This window comes from Leptidea sinapis, chromosome 28 (genome assembly GCF_905404315.1).
Source record: "Leptidea sinapis chromosome 28, ilLepSina1.1, whole genome shotgun sequence".
Classification (NCBI taxonomy): domain Eukaryota; kingdom Metazoa; phylum Arthropoda; class Insecta; order Lepidoptera; family Pieridae; genus Leptidea; species Leptidea sinapis.
In genome coordinates, this window is record NC_066292.1 from 7800531 (window position 1) to 7823402 (window position 22872).

Here is a 22872-nt window from a genome sequence, read left to right on the forward strand (position 1 = left end):
CTTCTTGTGATGATGTTTGTAATAAAGCCTTTCTAATTAATATTTGGTGCTGTAGCCGCGTTTTAAGTTGCTTATTCTGTAATATGATGTTCTATAATTATAGACTAAGCTCACGGAAGATGGTGGTGAACGTGGGTCGACGGGGAAGACGGGGCATCCAGAGACAGCTGACATGTTTCAACTGCGATGGACGTCATGTGACTTGGGCGAATATCCATAATATCAGGTCCCAGGGCTGACCGGGGCCCGGGGAACACGTGAAGGATTCGGACATTCCATTGAAGCCGTAACGGAATGTTGTACCGCCGCTGCGGCCGGAATGTGGCCCAGCTTGCCGGCAGATATAAATAAGAGCGGGATGGAGGGCGGGGGGCTAACATCGCACCGACACCAGCACGATCGGCGCGGTACCGGCGCTGTATCGGCGCGTCCTAGCGATCTAAATCACAATAGTTTACGTCGCGTGTGTAATATTACATATAGAATAATAATTAGTTTTTTTTATTGAAGAGGAGAATAATAGAACATGCGGGTAACTTGATTGTGTGTGACCACCGCAGCACATACTCTCTTGTACACTAGAGTGGGTGATGGATATGAACGTCGTAATCACCCCGGCTAGATTATAACGTTGCCTATTTCTGCCGTAAAGCAGTAATGTGTAAACATTATTGTGTTTCGGTCTGAAGGGCGCCGTAGCTAGTGAATTTACTGGGTAAATGAGACTTACCATCTTACGTCTCAAGGTGACGAGCGCAATTGTAGTGCCGCTCAGAAGTTTTGGGTTTTTCAAGAATCATGAGCGGCACTGCATTGTAATGGCATGTAACATCAGCTGAACGTCCTACTCGTCTCGTCCCTTATTTTAATAAAAAAAAAGACGTGTGGCACTCGGGGACTGTCGCGGTAAAGCTATTGCATAGCATTTTTTATCAACTTATGCAATTATTATTATATATTTATTTTATTTATGTAGTATTTTTTTTTAAATAAATTAATTAAAAAAAAAGCAAACGGGAAGTGAGTAAAGTTTAACTTGCAAGATTTGATTACAGATAGACAACGGGACAGGTGAAACTAAATATAAATGCTTGTCATAATAATAAAAATTTAAAAAATCTGATAAAAAAAATAAAGAAATAAAAAAAAGCATACGTGATAACCGCTGTTCCATGGCAACTGTAATGACCGTGGCGAAATATCTATATACATCTAGTAAGTCTTAGGTTATTTTCGTTACGGAATTTCTGGATTCGGTCTCCACGCTCAAGGCCTGCGATAGAAGCTATGCAATAGCTTAAAAAGTATTTGAGTATTGTTGGAGAGTTGGGCGTGAGTAGAGTGTGAGTAGAGTGTGAGGTGTTGGAAGTTCTCTTACCGGGTGGTGGGTAGTAGGGCGAGCAGGCGGCGGGGTCGAGCTGCGCGTGCGCATGCGCGGGGTGAGGGGCGCCCCACTCCACGGGCTTGTACTGCGCGTGCAGCGAGGAGCGGCCCAGCAACAGGCCGCCGTAGCCCGCCGCCGCCATGTTGTGATGCGCCGCGGCCGCGTGGTACTCAGCCGCGTGCCGGTGTGCTGCGTGACCGTACCTGTCCGCACACGGTCATGTCACATAACACTAACGGATCACAACTACTAAACTACACATACTCAATAGGATTATGTGGTTAGTTTTAGAGATTATGGAATGCCCTATAAGACACCATAATTTGGAGTCCCTAACACTATCCATAAGATTGACAGTGAAGAATTTTCCTATGGAGAAAGAGCTGTTTCAATTTAGAACTGACCTCATTATTTAATAGAATGCATTATGGCCGTTTTTAAATATATTATATATTGTGCAATTAAAAATTTAACGCGTGTGTGTGTGTGCTTGTGTGTTGTTGTGCTTGTGTGTGAGTGTGTGTGTGTCTTTACCCGGCGTAGTGCTGATGCCAGGGGTCGTAGTCGTAGAGCTCCAGGCCGGCGCAGGGCGGTGCCGCGGCAGCGTTGAAGAACGACGCCGGCAGGTTGCGGGACGACAGCGGCACCATATCTGTACACACGGACAGAGTCACGCAACCGGAAGACTGGGGGGAGGGAGGGGGGCGAATACTGGTCTAATGACACTTAAGATTTTAATATATAGTCTCAAAGTGACGAGCGCATTCGCGGTGCCACTCACAATTCAAGGTTTTCAAGAATTCTGAGCGATAGGTACTTCGTTGTGATGGTTAGAGGCTAGGGCATATCACTAACCGTCACGAGATCGTCTTACCCGTCTAGATATCTTTTTCCCTTTAATAAACATTTATTAAGTTTAGTAAGGGTAAGTAACTATTTAGTTACCATTAGGGTAATGGAGTAATGGGAGCTTGTCGTATACAAGATGTGCGGAGAAAAGATTTCCTACAACCTGCTTCGAGGTTTGCTGATAATATGTTCAATATTTTAGGTGGCTAATTTCAATAGATAGAAGGAATGGATCCAAGCCGCATATAGAGGTGAACACACACTCATGAAGAAATTTGTCGAGAAGAAAAGAATCAAAAGAGGAACGGACTAAAGAAAATCCAAAAAAAATATGAACTAATTTGTCCCTAGTTCCTAGGAACTAAGTTCTATTATCACTAAATAGTATTAAGCAAAGTCGATTTCCGCTGTCTGTCCCTATGTATGCTTAGATTTTTAAAACTGCGGGTTTTTTTAATGAAAATAGAGACGACACGAGCAGGACGGTAAGTGGTACGCCATGCCCATTACAATTCAGTGCCGAACAGGATTCTTGAAAAACCTAAAAATTCTGAACGGCACTACAATTGGGCTCGTCACCTTGAGACATGAGATGTTAAGTCTCATTTGCCCAGTAATTTCACTAGCTACGGCGCCCTTCAGACCGAAACAGTAATGTTTACACATTACTGCTTTACGGCAGAGATAAGCGCCGTTGTGGTTTCCATATTCTAGCCGGCATCCTGTGCAAAGGAGCCTCGCACTCGTAAAATTATTTAGAGGAGAATATCAATTCTCCTGGATTGGATGGAGTTTTTCAATCGATAGAGTGATTCAAAAGGAAGTTTTATATGTAGGTATATTTAATACATGCATAGTAACACTGCTTATTTTAGAGGTTTCTAATTTGATGCCGCCAATAAACACATTTTTTACTGTTACATTGTAAACGCTGGATGAACCCTACGAGATAGATCATAATAATGTAGGTACTACAATATTGAACACCTTAAAAATGTCATCAAAAAAGTTCACAATGATATATAATATATTTCTTCGGATTAATCCACAATAACCATTTTTTATTATTTACTTATTGCTACGAAGCGATTTTAAGTAATACAGCATTAATCCATAAACAATTAAGTACATTAAATAGAACGTGCATTTAATATATATTAATATATATATATATATATATATATATTATACAGCATGTAATATAAATGAATATTTGCGCAGACATTACAGATTTAAAATGCATTTAAAATATAGCGGTTGCGGCGGTACCTCCCGGAAAAGCATTAGAATGTATATCATCAAGTTTATAAAGTATTGTAGTCTACGAAACTTTTTTTTATGTGTTATCGTCGTTTATTATTGCGATTTAAATAACAGGATCACTCGGAAATCACATAATATTTATTTAATTTTTACTATTGACTTTTGACAGAACGAAGTCTGTCCGGGCTAGTTTAATAATTAATTAGTAGTTATTAGTTTGATAATATTACGAATATCCAGACGACTGAGCCTTGGTCGGATGTTTAAGAATATACAAAACTTCCCTTTGTCCACTAAGATCCATTGAAAAGATCCATTGATGGATCTTTTTCCACTTTTATGCCCACTTTAATCCATCAGTCGTCGCTCGCGACACAATGCGCGTGCACATGTGTGGCTAACGGGTTATAATTGTTTCGCAGTGATTAAGTAATTATTGGTTATTACGTAACTCCGCGTGAATTATGACGGACCAAGTGGTTATTATTATTAACGAATTTTTGGCATTTTGTCAGAATAAAATAGACATTATGGACGAGCTGAGCATTGTACAAATATGCGCCTCTAATTTTACTGACGAAGAAGTAGAATCAGGTAAAAACAATCTTTTCAACGCTCTTGCTGGTGAGGGACTTAAACTCATCCAACGGAAGGGTGAAGACAAGCGGAAAAAAAACATCCGTGACGTCCTCAAGGTGTTTCACGAGATCAAGCCCGAGTTGCAGCCTACCTACGTCGCGAAAGACCTTAATCGACTCCCACCTGTGTCATTTGATCACGTGGATGTGACACGACTATTGAAGGATATTCTTATTCTAAAGACAGATATACAACACCTACGTAATGATTCAATCTCTAAACTAGAGATGGATAATTTGAAGACGAGTATTGTTACAGAAGTATGTTCTCGCATCGGGCCGTCTTCCGACACGCGAAATGTACCTGTACGATCGCGCAATAAGGTCGAGAATGCCGGAACGAAGCTACTGAACACTGATAAGACCCGTGCAATACTTACCTCACCCCTGCCGAGGCGCAAGCGCTCGGACTCACTGGACACGGTTGTATCGCCACCGTCTTATCGCGATATTGCAAATCGAACATCGATACAACGTATAAATGTCGACCCTATGCGTACGGGCTGCAAAGCTGTGAATGAACATGATGACGACGGATTCACAGTTTTTGTGAATAACAGAAAAAAGCGGCAGCTACGTAACAACAACAGATGTGGCACTGCAACGGATCCTAGCAAATTAAAAGTAGCACAGTTACCCGAAGCTATCTATTTGTCGAGATTGGAGACTACGTGTACTGTTGAGGACGTCAAGGAGCACATAGAATCGAAGGGAGCACAAGCTATTGACGTTCTGATCTTACCACAGAGGAAAGAATTGGATTTTAGGTCCTTCAAGATTATTGTTGCGAAACAGAATCTGGACACATTTTTAAGCACGGAGTTCTGGCCTGCAGACTTGGTTTTTAGAAAGTTTAGGGAACGTTTTTCTAACGTAATTAAAACTAATTAATATGAATAATACACCCATCACGATAAAAATGATTACGTTTAATTGTAAGAATATCAAGACGTCGATGCAACACATACGGGATTTGTGTGGAGAAGCGGATCTAGTCGCCCTACAGGAGACCTGGCTCTTGCCACATGACCTTGGAATGTTGGATACCATTGATAAAGATTTTAGTTGCATGGCTAGGTCCTCGGTAGACCTCTCTGCGGGGGTCCTGAGGGGCCGGCCCTACGGCGGACTCGCGCTGCTCTGGAGAAAGTCCAAGTTTCCTAATGTTTCTATTGTGAACTGCTCTAGTGATAGGATGATAGCTATTCGAGTGGTCAATGGCGCACAGTCATTTATGGTATTTAGTGTGTACTTACCAACTGATAAGCAAGACAACGTTCCCGAATTTACAGATTGTTTGGCGCAGATGAGTGCCATCATTGAGGAAAACGACATTCCACTAGTTTATATTTTAGGTGATTATAATGCCCACCCTAGTGCCAAGTTTGGATATCAATTATTGACTTTTTGTGATGAGCAAGAACTTTTATGTGCGGACATTGACGTGTTAGGTATATACTCAGACACACATACATTTGTCAGTGACGTGCACGGTTCTCGTAGGTGGTTGGACCATTGCGTGACGACTCAGGCGGCGCGTGACACTATTGTGTCTGTCAGTGTTATGTACGGTGTGTACACATCAGACCACCTACCACTGTGCGTGGAGTGTAAGATTGATCCCTGTTTTAGTATAAAATCAGTCGAGAGCCGGGCACTGCCCGCTAATAATTATAAGATACGTTGGGGGAATAGAAATGTTAGTCAAATAGATAGTTATTACGAATATTGTAAGTGTGAACTTGAGAGGGTGAGTATGAATGAATGTGTAAATTGTATAAATGAGTGTAGTAGTTGTGTAAGTAGCGATAGCGACGACTGTTTTAAAAGTATTGACGAATATTACGATAGGATTATTAACGTTTTACAAGTAGGTGCCGTAAAATGTTCAGATGTGCGCCCTATAAATAAAAATCGGAAGCCTGTAACCGGATGGAACCTCCATGTCAAGGAAAGTCATCAAGCGGCTCGGCTTGCTTATGAATGCTGGTTAGTGACTGGCAGGCCGTCCACGGGCGACATATATGAAAGGATGGTAGATAGTAGAAAGGTATTTAAAAATAAAGTGAAATGGTGTGTTCGTAATGAGGAAATGATTAAGATGGACATTTTGGCTATGTATAGAAGAGAAAAAAAATTCCCAAATTTTTGGAATGCAACAAAAAAATTGCAACACAAACATAGTCTACCTGTATCTGTGGATGGCTTGCAGAAGCCCAGAGAAATAGCAGAACTATTCGCCTCGAAGTTCAAAATTCACTCGATGCCAGCACAAAGCCCGGAGATGGTAACTTTCCCTGTTGTTCCTGCGAAACCTGTAGTACAGTTCACAGTCGACGATGTAGCCAAGGCAATTCGAGGAATGAAGCGGGGCAAGTCTCCAGGCCATGACGATCTTAGTATAGAGCACATTCTATATGCGGGTGAGGTCCTGTGGTCTAAGCTATGTGTGCTTTACAATTTATGTGTGAAGCATGCATACCTACCTAATCCTCTCATGAAAACAGTTGTTGTGCCAATCGTCAAGTGCAAAACAGGAGACTTGGGCTCGTCTAACAACTATAGGCCTATTTCTCTGGGCACCGTAGTGGGCAAGTTGTTTGAGCGGCTGTTGCAGCCCGAACTACTGCAGAAAGTGTGTATAGATGAGGCACAGTTTGGATTCCGTCCCGGCGTCTCAACAGACTCAGCCATCGTCAGCCTCAAGTACACAGTTGACCATTATGTGAGCCGTAACACGTCTGTTTATGCTTGCTTTCTGGATCTGAGCCGCGCTTTTGATCTAGTGAATTATGAAATCCTCTGGAGCAAATTGCGCGCCTCAGGTGTTCCTGAATCAGTGGTAGAGGTGATGAGATACTGGTACGGGGGACAAACGAATCATGTGAGGTGGGGCGACACGACCTCTGATGCCTATAGGTCAGAATGCGGGGTTCGTCAGGGTGGACTAACCTCTCCGGACCTTTTTAACGTGTACGTTAACGACCTGATAGGCGGGCTGAGGAGCACTGGAGTCGGCTGCCATATCGATGGTGTTTGCTTTAACAACCTGAGCTATGCGGACGATATGGTGCTCCTTAGCCCGTCGATCAAAGGACTCAGAAAGTTATTGTCAGTCTGTGAGAGTTATGCCAACTCTCACGGACTGAAGTACAATGTCACGAAGACGAAAATGCTTGTTTTCAAAGCGGAAAAGGGTCCGGAGAGAGTTCCCGAAGTGTATTTGAATGGAACAGAGGTTCGGGTTGTTGAGCAGTTCAAATACCTTGGACACATTGTCACTGACGATCGCAAGGACGATCTCGACATGGAGCGGGAAAGGCGGTCATTGTCGGTTCGGTGCAACATGCTCGCGCGCAGATTTGCTAAATGCAGTGATGAAGTGAAGGGCACTCTCTTCAGGGCATACTGCCAGTGTTTCTATACCTGCCAGTTATGGTACCGATACAAGAGGGCGTCCTTCAGCACCATAAGGGTGCAATATAATGATGCATATCGCATTCTTATGAAGTTACCGCGGTACTGCAGCGCGTCGGGCATGTTTGCCGAGGCGGGAATGCCCGATTTCTTTGCTGTCATCAGAGCTCGTATATCTTCCTTCTGGGAAAGATTGCGTAGCTCGTGTAACAGCATCCTCCAGGTGGTGGGCCAGGACCTGCGTAGTCCAATGATAGCCCATTGGCTCTCGACACATCGGGAAGCAAATAGAAAATAGCTTTGGACACAAAGCTGTTTTCTTTTTGCTTTTATCTGACTGAGATAAATAATTAATGAAAATAAATTTGTAATTCTCTTGTATTGTATACTATTTTATTTTTACGTATACTATTTGTATTGAATTTGTATACTATTTTATTTGTACGACTCAATATTGTGTATGGGATTTTATGCCTGCAATAAAGAATTATTATTATTATATTATTATTATTATTAATCAAGACGTAAGGACAATAAGCACAAATGAGTGTCAAAAAATCCATTGCACATGTAAGGGTGGTGATATACAAAACTCAAACAAACTATATTACTATTAGAACCTTGCACCATCAGAAGAAAATCTAGCAAATTGCTATCTTTTGTTACCTAATTTTATTAAAGTTAAAAAACAGTAAGATTTTTACTTCACTTTTCATAACGGATCTTACTAGTAACATATTAAACCTTACTTAACGATTCGTTATTTAACATCTGTAACATTGTTTGCATTTCGACAACATTTCGAAGAATGTAGTTAAATCTAAGAGAGCCGTTTGTAATAGGGGACTCAAGGCGGGAACAACATTTATTATGTTTTACATTCGCGTTGAATAGAATCACGAGACGGGCTCTCATTAGTTGGGTGTGTGTGTGTATCCCTCCCCCCCCACACACTAACTCCCCCTCCGGAGCGGCTCGAATGTGGCAGCGTTAGATGTTTTTACAGAGCGGCCTCTTTGGTCCACGTTTAAGTAATGGTCCTTCTTTTTCCGATCTAATCGCGGCTGCGAAACTATGTCGCATGCCGACGTCCCTCGCCGTCCCCCGTCGTATAATGCCGCCCCGCGATGACTAACTTTTGACTGCGAGTCTTATAACATGGTGATACCAAATTGGAGATACGCCACATGATGAGTATGATGCGGACGATGGAGCGACCAGCACTTCGAGCGTTACGTGGATACTAGCCATCCCTGAGCGGCGCTCAGCAGGCAGATGTCGGGAGCGGTTGTGCGGTGACTGTCCTTCGTGAGCCCGCAATCAATGTACTGGTTAATTAAGGCTGACGAGACTCTTGGTTGATTCTCGTAAGTGCTCGCAGCTCTTCGCAGAATATTCTCGGATAGTTTTTGTGATCGGTTCGTGGTATCGGGCGTTCAGTAAGACGGGGCAGGAGGGGGGGAGGTCCTACCGACCAGGTGCTCACATATTACGTGGAATCGTAAACTGGCTGTGGCGCATCAAGTTTTCACACGATCTGATGCTTGACTTTGAATTATATACTTAGGTAAGTTATATTGTATTTGAACCAAAGCTTATTAATAAGATACGATCCGAGGCGTTCAGCGGTCAATATGAATATAACACTGAAAGTAAGTACTAATCATTCAAGTAGCCATTATTTAAAATAATGGAATAACTTATTTCTAGAATGAATATTTATATTTATATAACAACATAACATACTATTTCTTTTAAAAAAAATTATGCTAAGACATTTTTGCGACATTAATATCAATGAAAAAAATTATTTATATTTTATTTAAATTGAAATGATATTTTTTTTTGTTTTGGAATAGACTATGGCTATAATATTATCTAAAGCTTTCGATTGTATTCAACATTCAACGCTGGTCAGGAAGCTATGTCACTATGGTCTAAAAGAATCTGCGCTGATCTTCTGATCTCATTTTTAAATAATAGAATTCAGAAGGTCAAAATGGCAGGACATCTCCTGGTACTTCTCTCGGTACATGGGTACCACAAGGGTTTATTCTTAGACCGTTCCTCTTCCTAATTTAGATAAAGGATCTACCTGATCTTGTAGAAAAAAAAATAAAAGAAAGTATTGTTAACGGATGACTTGACGCATATTCAAAGCGAAAAGAAGCCATGTTTTACATAACGAAGTAAAAAAAGCTCCAACACGTTAAATAGTCATAAAACTATATATATTGAATTGACGGCGCCAAATGTCAAAAACGTAGATGCGAATGTTTTGTTAAATGGAGAGGTTCTAAAACCGGTAGAATCTGCTATGTTTCTTGGCATTACTCTACTCCAAATTGCAATGGAATATATGGGATTTTGAAGGATTGGCTAATAGACTTAGGTCTGCAGTATACACGATTAAAAACGTGCGCGTGTCGGGACGCCTGACAGAAGTGCTAACATAAACTAATCTAAGTTGAACTATTTAATATTTAAATTTTTTTAAGTTGAGAAAAGCTTAAGTAATAACTTAAATATTATCTATAGATATTAATAGGTATTAATGTAAGGAAAGGTTTTTTATTAATAAAATATTTTAATGATTAATAACATAAAATTTGTTCTTTGTTGCAATTCTTGAATATGTACCTACATTATAATTTTGTATCATTATTTAATTAATAATAATAATAATAATAATATTGACATACTTTTTACATAAATTATCTTGCCCCAAGTTAAGCATAATGTATAGACTGTGTTATGGGTTGCAAGACAACGATATATTTAATACAATATACTTACTTAAACATACATAAATTCATATAAATATACATATAAACATCCATGACTCGGAAACAAACATCCATATTCATCATTAATGGTTATTATTTAACAAATTATTTTTAATTATCACAAACCAGCGATCTGAAAACATTTTCCTTTTCATGAAATATGTCAATTTGACTGTATACTCTATTACAATATTAGATGCCCGAATTATAAACCTGTTCTTTCCGCGTACTGTTCTCGCATAGTCAACATCTAATACATCTTTACACCGCGATGTAGGCCTAATAGATAGGGAGAATCAGCTATATTATGTAATTATTTATATAAAAATATTATGTCTCTGTGGGTGCGACGGTTTTTCAAAGAACTTAAATCATTGGAGTGAAGATTTAACGTGGGATCTAAATGTTGTTGGAATTCTGAACAATTTGTTATGTTTTTCAAGTGATAACCCTCTCTTTTAGGATTAGTACACAAATAAAAATTGAAGGTGGCTCAGGTGGCTTCATTGAGAGTTGAACAAAACATACAAAATTTTATGGCGATACGTCACTCGAACGGTTAGTTCAGTTGGAAGAGTACTCGCACTGAAGGCGAGAGATCGTGATTCCCGCATCGTTCATAAAATTTCTTTTCAAATTTTATTTGGAATTCTACATGCTTTTGATGAATGAATTTATTTTGAATACGTTCTAAGCAGTTAATATGAATATTATAGCAGGGGTTCCAAACCAATGACGCATACTACAGATGTGACCTAACAACAGCGTTGTATAAAATTAAGCATGTATGCGATTTCTTAAACACGGTTCCCTGCCTTTAAATAAAACCAAGCATTTTATATGATTTATTAATGATGCAATAGTAGTGTTATAGACTCTAATGTGAGCTCACTTTCCAGGATTACTCCCAAATCTCTAACCTCTTGAACTCTTTTTAATTTTGTGTCATATATCTGATGATTATACAGTATTGGGTAAGATTTTATTGAGAAACTTATTGCACAACATTTATCTATATTGATAGTTAGATCATTTTTGATTATCGCAGTAATTACCAAGGTAATTCAAGTCAGTCTGGAGGAGGATGCTATCATCAGAATTCTTAATTTTTGTAAATATTTTATTGTCATCAGCGTATAGAAGAGAGCTTGTTGAAAAAAATATTGAATAAAGAAGGCCAAGATGAGATCATTGGGAAAGCTCGAAGTAATGGGGACAAAATTTAAAGCATAGGCTTTAATCGTAACTGCTTGAGTTCAATGTGTAAGGTAATATTCTAGCAATCTAAGAAGGCTGCCATGAATACCGATGCCACCTAATTTCTTAATTAATATAAAATGAGTTATTTTATCGAACGCTTTTGAGTAATCGGTATAAATGGCATCAAACTGATGTTCTTCGTCAATAGCCCTAATTACTATATCCACTAATTCTCAAAGATTGGTCTCAGTAGATCTTTTGTTAACAAAACCATGTTGGTTTATCGATAAAATATCTCTTACAGTTGGGTAAATAGTATCATAGACTATTTACTCAAACAATTTTGGAATAGTAGAAAATTTTAATATAGGTCTGCAGTTTTTTATATCCTGTCTATCACTGCTTTTAAGAATTACAGTAACATAACACATTTTCCAGTAATCTGGCATAACGTCTTGTTTTAAAGATAAATTGAAAAGTATGGTCAAGGGTGGCGCCAAATTCAAATAGCAGTTACGTAAAAATATAGGATTAATACCATCTGGACAGGTTCATTAAGATATGTTTATATTTTAAGATATTTTTTAACTAAAGGGGTGGTAAACATTACAGAGCATATGTCAACTAAATGTGAACTTTTAGTATGTGAGTCTAGATAGATTTAGATTACTTTAGATCACTGACCCCAATGATATAGTTTTAACTAGTTTCGGGGTAAGCGTTCTACCCATTTGATATCACTATAAAACCGCTTTTTTACATATATATCAATTAAGAATAAAATCACGAAGATAATTAACTAAATTTATATTTTAATAAACATTTGTAATTTAATTCATTTGCAGTGAGAGTGAAGAAATGAAAATAAAGTATTTGTACCTATTTATAGTGCGGTTTTATAGTTATGCAACATGACAACTGTATCGACCAATAAATCAAACTGTATATTTGTTTCTTAGTTCATAATACATATTTGATACTACTTTTTTATTATTTAATTCAAACAGGAAGACCAACAGCATACAATAGTTTTAAACAAAATCTAATAGTGACAAAAAGCCAATTAAACGTCCTCACGGATAGCAAATTATTAGTTTAAATAGTTACGAACACTTGAGTTAATACTGTAAACGATAATGGTACATATACCTATATCATACTTACATACTTATAGCATATTTCATATTCAGATATTTTTATTCAAAATAGGATTCAAAATCACTTATTGAACGTCAAAAACTACTGCTCATTCAAAAGAAACTGTCTCAGACCTGAGAAGAATGGGCGCAAGAAACTCAGCAGGCTTTTTTTTATTAAATTTTTCAATTTGGAATAAAGATTTATGCCTAAACTATTGGCATCTACATTTATGACATTTGGCGCGGTAAATTTAATATATTTGGTTTTATGACTATTTAACAATAAGTTATTTGCACTAAACCAGTAGACGATGTCAGTTAGAGCATTGTTTACTTCGTCATATAAATCTTGGCTTCGTTTCACTTTGAATATAAGTGAAGTGTCATTCGCAAACAATATCACCTTGTGTTTTTTTTATTATTATATTACTTATGCTCTACAATTTAGTCAAAGAATTCCTTACTCAACATGTGCCTGGCCGATGCTACGCTTGTGCAGAATAGATCTAAGCTTACTCGTTTATCACTTTGATAAAAGTTACTGCTCACTCGCCACAAGTAGGAATTTTGCCTGTAGTTGGATTTAACTAATTGTGTATGTAAAAGAGGATTGAAACGCAAAGGACTAACAGGGGTATTTAATTTTATCGAAGTTAACCGTTCGGGACAGTCTATTAAATTTGAAGTAATTATCTAGAGAAAAGATATATCTCCTATTTCTTTTCTCATGGGGAGAGGGAGTATATGAAATCGTTTGCAAAGATTATAATAGTAGTTTAAAGTATAATACTGGTTTAAAACACAAATACTTAATAAATTTTAATTGTATCCTCTCAATTCGTCTAATTTATGTGTCGTATTGTGGGTTCCATACCTGGGAACCATATTCGAGTATACTGCGTACGAATGTGCAGTTAAGAATTTAATGTAATGTGAATTGTAAATGTTTTTGCACAGGTGCGTTGTACAAATGCCAAGTTGCTCGAAGCTTTCATAATTATATGTTCAATGTGATCATCAAATAATAGTGTAAAATCATATAAAACTCCAAGATTACGAAAGACAGTATTTTTTGTTAATATTTGACTTTTTAATTTATATGCTGATGGTATAATGTTATATTTACGTGTGAAAGTAACCACAGAGTATTTGGAGGGATCAAGATCAATCTTATTGCTTTGGCAGTAGTTGTCCAGTCTATCTAGGTCAGCTTGAAGGTTCTCAACATCATTTAGAGTCGTAATGGTATTAAATATCTTTATTTCCCCAGCAAAACGGAGCAAGCGAGTGTTACGAAAGCAGGTGGCAATATCATTTACAAAGATGGTGAATAATAAAGGACCAAGTAGCGATCCTTGCGGAACCCCACTGGGAATGGTTACCCAGCTCGAGATATAATTACTGATTACCAGAGTTTGTGACCTTCGGTCAATATAAATTGCAAGCCACCGCTGCAAGTTTCCAACGATGCCGAAAAGTTGAATTTTCGATAAAAGAGTCTTATGGTTTATTCGATCAAAGGCTTTACTATAGTATTTACTACACCTACCTGGCTACCATTGTCCATGGCTTCAGTCAGATATTCACTGAGCACGATGAGGTTGGATATCATTTTATCTTTCATTATTAAACAAAACCGTACGTTATCTAGTATTTATACTGAGGACTGAACCAAGAGTCATCCAAAAGAACATAAACGAAAGAAACGTTAGAATACATTTAGTTACCCTTGGGTTTGTCGATGGAGAGCGCTCGGGCAAAGTGTTCGTCAACGACGGCCGCCACGTCGCCGGAGTAGTGTGTGAACACGACGCAGTTAGCGCTGACGTACTGGGCACGCGCACGCGCACCGCTGCCGCCCGCGCCAGCCGCGCCGCACTCGCCATCCGACTCAGATGACGCGCCACCTGCCGACACACCGCGATCAGTTCCGTACGTCTACACTGCGCAGGCGCTCCACTCGTGGAGGATGTATGATTGTAAAGGTTGAGTCGTTTGCTACAACGCATCAGTCTACTACTGCACCAGGTAACTTTTGAACCGTCAATTTTTCAACAAAGTCCAGGACATGGTGTGCTTAAAACTGAAATGTAATTTGGGCATCTAAATGGAAACGCCTCGCCTCGCTGGCTTTTGAGAAATCGTGTGAAAAATATCGATCATATTTTTTCTCTTCTCTCATCTTATCTCTTCTAGGGCATCCCAACATCATCTTAGTAGGGCAAAATGAACCTTGTCCAAAATAACCCCCTGAAAATTCATGTTTGCGCGTCTCTCTTAAAGCCTCGCCCAGTATCGGAAAACTGGGTCTCAAAATCTCGAGCGATTACCAATTTCGCGGTCATCTAGAAGGCAAAGCCAAAATTGGTTTCGAAGAACCTGGGCATTTTACATAGAGACGGCAATACAAATCGGCCTACATTCTAGCGCTCTTCAAGGCATAGGTTAACGCAGAGCTGCTTAAATTGTCGGGGTCCCAGTGCTCTGTGAATGGCTCGATCACCTGGCGTTACGTAGAGATGTCGCTTCATTGTGTCTTGTACCGTATTTATCACGGGCAGTGATGCGAACAGCTGTTTCACCTGATTCCTGCCACCGTATTCCACCTTCGAACTACACGCCATTAATTAGGATATCATCCCCACCATCTCCATGTGTGGCGGTCTTCCACAGTGCGGTTTTGAAAGACCTTTCTTCCAAGTACTACAAAACTGTGGAATGAGCTTCCTTATGCGGTGTTTCCAGGACGATACAACATGAGTACAAAAAGCCGGCAACGCTCCTGTGATTTCTCTGGTGTTGCAAAAGAATGTGGGCGGCGGTGATCACTTTACCCCAGGTGAACGATCCGTACGCTCGTTTGCCCTCCTTTTCGATAAAAACCTGAACCATTATATCGTAGAACGTAAGCCTGCTAAGTTCTTAAAAATCCAATTGAAAACATAGCAAAGGGCACTACATTTTTTCCACCGTTGGTTGAGCGTGCACTGCGTATCTAGAGTGTAGACCACTGTGCGGGCCGGCAGACACAGGGTCCAGGTGACACGAATGACTCGTAAGATAAGTTACTTCTGCGGCTTCTAGGATCATCGTACCTGCCACCCACCTAATAATTAAGATGCGAGGCTCTCACCCGCAGGGTGATTTATCTCCATAAATATTTGTGACGTTGTCAGATAGTTCATAATTTAAATAATATTTTTGAGCCTTTATTATTATTAGATTATATGTGTAGAATCTTAATAATGTTGTTGTCTGTTGTTGGTGTTCCAATAGATAAACAAATAGTTACCATCGGCGCTGGCTCGGCCGTGCGCTGAGAGGTCCTCCTCCTTGGTGCGCAGGCGCGGCGAGTGATGGGCGGCATGCACGTGCGCGAGGTGTGGGTGGTGCGGGTGCGGGTGCACGTGGTGCGCTGGGTGCGCGTGTCCGTGCACGTGTCCGTGTGCGTGCGCGTGCGGCGGCGAGCTCGGGGACTGCGCGCCCGACGACGCCGAGCCCGTGCTGAGCGCGGCCCCCGCGCCGTACTCGCCATTGCTGGCACTCTGCACGTTCAACTGCACATACACACACAAAACATGTACTTTCAACAACAAATCCAATTATGTATGTAACAAAGAAATCCATTACATGTTTAATTCGTAATTTGTAAGGTTCAATGTGCAAAAAGAATCCAAGTGATTAGCAGTGTCGGCGTCACAGTGTACAAACCGGTCCAGCCACGAGACAGAAAAATAGGTATAACAGAGACATCCATCACTACTATCATTTACTATTTTCAATTTGGGTAGAAAAGCATAAGTGGCGTTGTAGGTATATTTGAGGTTCTACTCAGTCGCGACGGACTGAGTTAGCATCCCAATCTAAGACATTTTTTTTTCTATCGTTTTTCTTATAATAGAGATTTGTAACACATTGGCGTATTTCAGCCCTATTGAGCATCTCACGTAAATTTAGTTGTAAATTTGCTACACATATAGTTGTTCAAAGACTGTCATCAATATGTTTGCATGTGCTAGCTGTGGAGCACAACACTCTGAGGGAACGGTATGCAGCGTCTGTAAGCAGCGATATGACTACCAATGCTCAGGTGTTTCCGAGGTGGGCTACCGCAAACTGGGTGACAGGAAGAACTCCTGGAAGTGTCCCAAATGCAAAACCAGCCAATCGGCAACCCCAGCCACCACATCACCGCAACCCCTTCAGCTGGAAAAAATTCATGAACAACTTAATAAAGTTATGTTCCAATTGACTCCGCTGACTTCCCTAGCGGAAGACATAAAAACAATAAAGAACGAGGTAACTAGTATGAAGGAATCGCTGGAGATGGCCTTCCACCTCATTGGTCAAAGACCTAGAATCTCGACTGATAACGGCAGAAAAAATAACGCTGGAGGTACCTGCTCTTAAATCGGAAATCGCCCGAATCAATCGAGAGCTACAAGATCGAGACCAATGGGCAAGAGCAAATAATGTGGAGATAAGAGGGATTCCCCAGAAGAAAAACGAGAACCTATATGAGATTGCAGAGAAAATAGGTCAAATTTGTGATGTTCATATAAAAAAGGAAGAAATAAATTATATTGCACGCATACCATCACGAGCACCTAACACAGAAAAACCTATAGTGATCGCATTCAACTGCCGTTACTCTAAGGAAGAACTTGTAGCAGCTTCTCGTAAGAACAAGAAACCAGTCTCGGCTTCAGTACTGACCATTGACGACCATTTGACGCAGCGCAATAAAAATCTTTTGAGTAAAGCGAGAGCTCTAGCTAGGGAGAAGAATTTTCAGTATATATGGGTCAAGCATTGCAAAATAATGGCTAGACGATCAGACACCTCGCCAATATTTTTTATAAAATGCGAAAGCGATCTAACAAAAATAACATAGTTATTAGGCCAATTAAAACTAAAATACCTTTTCAACTGTATAAACTTAAACTTGACAGTTTGGGAAACATTACTAAAACTAGCTCTTATCATATAAATTACAAAATTAAAATACATTTATTCTCCCAACTATTACTGGTAAACAAAAACAGACTAAGATGTTGTATTAATTCACCTACAATCACAATTAATTTAAATGGGTCAATATTTTATCGTTCCTTACGAGATGCTAACTATACAAATTGTTGTAATTTAAAATACTATTTTTATATAAAGATTTGCTTGAGACTTTCGTTATCAGCTGATAATAATGGCGCCTAATAATCATAATATCTACTATCAAAATACTCGAGGGCTACGAACAAAAACACACTTATTTAAAAGAAACATACAACTAAATTCATATGATGTTATCTCATTGACGGAAACCTGGTTGCTTAGCAGTATTAATGATTCTGAATTATTCGATGACCGATACATTATTTGGCGAAGGGACAGAAATTATTTAGCTACACGTGAAAGGTATGGCGGGGGAGTACTTTTGGCCATAAAACGCGGACTTATCGCAGAAGAACGCTTGGAGTGGCGCACCTCTACCGAGTATATATGGGTTTCGGTCAGCTACAGAAATAATAGAACAACGCCTAAAATACATTTTTGTTGTATTTATTTATGTAGTGAAAGACTTGGTCATTCCTTTAACTCACAATTAAATAATTTTACAGCAAACCTATCTCTCATTATCAATTCTTGTCCAAATGATATATTTATTATAATGGGAGACTTTAATTTGAGTAACATACAATGGTCACCTGGCTCTCATGATCATCCGGAACACTCAGGTGCCTCAGGTGAAGCACAGATATTATTTGTTGATACCATGTCTGAATGTAACCTCACACAATATAACTTATGCCATAATATTAATAACAGAGTCCTAGATTTTGTACTAAGTAATGCTTACCTTGCAGTTTCTTCTTGTGATGACCCCTTAATACCAGAGGACTCCCACCATAAATCTTTAAGACTAATCTTAAATTTAGAAAATCGTAATCACCTAAAGACAAACAAAAGACAGAAATACACGTATGAACAAGGTGATTACGATAATAGCAAAATTAATATTAGGTAAAATGGCTTGGGACGACTATCTACTAATCAATCCCATAGAAGAAGCAATAGAAGTATTCTACAAAAATCTATATGATACTATAAACAAATATATTCCTCACAAATTTTACTCGCCCAATAACTTTCCACCATGGTACACCGCATCACTAAAAAAGGTCCTCAAAGAAAAACTCAAATTTCTTCAGAAATACAATACTTACGGCAATACATCTGATTACAATACATTTTCTATACTGCGCAAAAGAGCAAAGGTTCTAGAAGACCAATGCTATAAAACCTATATAGAAAGATGCAAGGAATCAATAACAAAAAATCCCAAACTATTCTGGTCATTCACAAAATCTATAAAAAACAATTCTAACATTCCTCCCTCCCGTCTCTTTTATGAAAATCAATCGGCAGACACAGGAGAAGAAGTTTGTCGTCTCTTCTCAGATTATTTTCAATCGACGTTTCTTTCACCCACTACTAACCAAAGCGATCAGAACAGGACTCAGCCAGACTCTAGTTTCTCAATAAGTGAAATAGAAATAATACCAGATGAGCTTAATAAACTACTCAAATCTGTAGACCTTACTAAGGGAGCAGGACCTGATCGAATTTCCCCATTATTTATACAAACATGCGCAGATGTACTAACGGAACCTCTTACTATATTATTCAAACGTTCATTACGGGAAGGGGTAGTTCCGAAAATCTGGAAGTCTGCCTTTTTCACCCCCATACACAAAAATGGCAGCAGAAATGACATTAAAAATTACAGGCCAATTTCAAAGTTATGCATTTTTGCTAAAGTTTTTGAAAAATTAGTCTACACCCAAGTCTACAATAGTGTATCAACCTTATTTATCTCCGAACAGAATGGATTTATTAGAAATCGCTCAACTACGTCTAATCTACTATATTCTTATTATATTCACAGATTTTCGCAAGGCATTCGATCGAATTGACCATAAAATACTACTCCAGAAAATTCTTTCGGCAGGAATTCATGGTAATTTATATAGGTGGTACCTCGTACATTGAGAACAGATCACAGGCTGTGGTTCTCAACGGATACTCATCAGAATGGAACTTCGTGCCTTCTGGGGTCCCTCAAGGATCCTTGTTGGCTCCATTGTTGTTTAATATCTTCATTAACGATATCGCTGCTTGTTTTCAACATTCCAAATTCCTACTATACGCAGATGATATGAAAATATTTAAACAAATCGTGACGTAGATGACCGTCTTTTATTACAACAAGACATGCACAGGTTTGAAAAATACTGTAGCATCAACAAACTAGAACTAAGAGAAGAACTAGAGAGAGAAGCTATAACATTTACCCGTAATCCTAATTTTATTAAATTTCAATATTCACTTAATGGTCATCCACTCGAAATTGTAAATGAGATACGTGATCTAGGCGTAATTCACGACTCTAAGCTTTCATATGATAAACACATTGAAAACATCGCTAATAGAGCCAACCAGTGTATGGGGTTTATCAAGAGATCCTGTTCCCAATTCTCAAGTATCAAGGTTATAAAAACGTTGTATTGTACATATGTTCGTAGCATACTCGAGTATTGCACACAAATTTGGAACCCTCAGTATGATATATATATTAACAGATCAGAATCAATCCAACGCAGATTTGTTAAATACCTTGAATATAAGTGCAAGACATACGACAATGATTATGATTCAAGATGCAGGAGATATCATATATTACCACTCCACGAGAGACGCAAAATAGCTGATATTCTATTCTTAACAAAAGTAGCACAATGTCACATTGACGCTCCCCATCTTCTCTCGAATATAAATTTAAATATTCCCAGAATCTCTGCAAGACATCCTAAATATTTACATATACCCCACAGTGCGTCAAATTACAAACAAAACTCATTCTTCTCAAGAGCATCTCACTGCATAAATAATCTTAAAGGCTTTCCTGATTTTGACCTGTTTAATTCATCCACAAATTCTATCAGATCAAAAATTACTAAAAACTGGTTTAATGTGTTTCCCTAACTGTTACTATAAACATAATTGAACGTAGTGTTTAAATTCTCTCTGAACATAATAAATGTAATACCTATGTAATTATTAACATATTATATATAATACTTGTATAAGAAAAAAAAAAAGAAAAAAGATGTACCTATATTACGCTATGTGTTATTAGAAACAATATGCGAAAACTATTAAATGGTGTAAAATGTTCACACTATTATTTAGTAATTAAGTTATTGTAACACTGTAAGTTTTCCAAATAAAATAAAATAAAAAAATTAACTATACACAAAGTCGATCTATCTTTTACTTATGCTAGGCCTCCAACCTCCTAAGCTGACTAAGCTTTTTATGCAACTTTTTATCAGCTTTACTCATTAGCCTCTAACCCCCTTATTCATAATGGTCCGCTTACTTAAAACAGCCGCTAAAGAGAGTTTTTCTCATTCTGACTCAGGTTAATAGAAGAAGACAGAGTGAGAATTAGCAATGCTTTAAGTCAGCAGACTATTATGAATAAAGGGGTAAGTTTTCACAATTATTGCTTCGTTAAAACCGACAGAAGTCAATCACGACAGTAATTTTGAATGTAATGCACGGGCTGATAAATCAAACAAGTTACAACTTGCTTAATGGTTTTACTACATTCGCCATTGCTTTATTGACTTACAATTAGTTATTTGTCAATCTTATTGCTGTAAATTAGGACACGGTATCATAAAAGGTGATAGTAAAAATTAAAGTTAATATTGATTATTAATATTAACTAAAATCATTAAAGCTGATGATGATGATCATAAAAGGAAGTTAGAACAGGCATTAAAGTCTCAAGAGGTGCACCTGTTCAAAGCTAGCTCACCATAGTGCAGTTGCTTTCTACACTTTAATCATTTCTGCTTCATGGCACCTGCGTAGAGTGGCTGGAGCTGATTGTTTTACCAAATTAGAGCAACAGAGGCTACGTCACTAAGCAAAGCCACTTCCTTCCATTCAAGTAACGTGAGTGAATTAGTCCGAAAATATGAGTCGAATCTCCAAAACCATATGAATGATATTAGAATACAGACGTAACAGCAGTAAAATCAACAGAACTGGAACCAGTTCTTCTTTTACTGGATACTCACAACTCGTAAGAATTACAGCTTTGGAGGTGTACGTGGCATGTGGAAGAACTCATATTTCTTGGATTGTGGGCAATGCTGGGAAAACTATGACCGTTTATTTAATTATGATATTCCCGCAATAGTCAGGGAAAGTTTGCCCTTGGCTCTGAATCCGAGCAACATCCTTGAACCTTGACCGTTGAATCTCAGTAGTTTGATTGATTTTGTTACTGATTTTCGAAACACTTTTGAAGAAAGAATAGCAGAACAGACCAGTTTAAAACCAAGTAATGCTCACTTGACATAACTAAAAAATGCCGAACTTCTTGAATCTGTGCCGCAGGTGATTATATGCATCACTGAAGTGGTAAGCCTATTGACTGGTGAACTACCTATGGCACCACCAAGAAAAACAACAAACAGGGTTATACTTAAGAGAAACGCTATTCTGACTGACACTTTCGAGAAGGAAGCTTTGCAGAAAGAATATGATGAAAAAATGATAAAGAAACAAAAAGCAATGGAACGGGACAGAGCCAGGGTAAATCAAAGAAAAGAGTTTCTAATGAAGACTCAGATTCTAAAGAAGAAAATCTATTGAAGATTGAAGTATGTATTTGCATTAAATATTTTCCTGCTTTTATACGAATTTAGGAAAGCTTGCTATGTTGGGTGTGATATAGTCAGAGGTTTAAAATAGTTAGGCAGCTGAAGGTTAGGGACATTATTTTACTCAAATAATTTCTTCAAACTTCTGACCAAAAATAATGTTACATTTGTATGTTTTCATTTTTGAAACTTATGTAGCTTGCCACATTCACTGTGATAGTTAAGTAAATATAAATAATTGTTATAAATGAAATTGTTTTTATGTCGATTATAAGGTGGAAGTATAAAAAGTGTTTTCACTAGTGATTGAGTTCATTATTAAGTTTAATTAACCTAAGTATATTATGCTATGCGAGTCAAAAGATTAATAGTATTGTTAAAGAAAACGAAAAGTATTCACAGTTTGTACGAACTAATTCGTAAGAAAATCTTTTTTATAATACAAGCCTTAAATAACGA

At 38.4% G+C, this 22872-nt stretch overlaps 1 protein-coding gene across 1 annotated transcript in view; it reads right to left on the reverse strand.

Moving 5' to 3' along the window:
- Positions 1-22872, reverse strand: part of LOC126973009 (protein vestigial-like) — a 64509-nt gene that overhangs the window by 15877 nt on the left and 25760 nt on the right. Inside the window, exons 3-6 of the mRNA XM_050820134.1 lie at positions 15969-16233; positions 14404-14583; positions 1919-2036; positions 1379-1587 (exon numbers count right to left, since the gene is read on the reverse strand). Coding sequence (XP_050676091.1) covers positions 1379-1587; positions 1919-2036; positions 14404-14583; positions 15969-16233 — 772 coding nt within the window. The remainder of the gene's footprint in view (positions 1-1378; positions 1588-1918; positions 2037-14403; positions 14584-15968; positions 16234-22872) is intronic.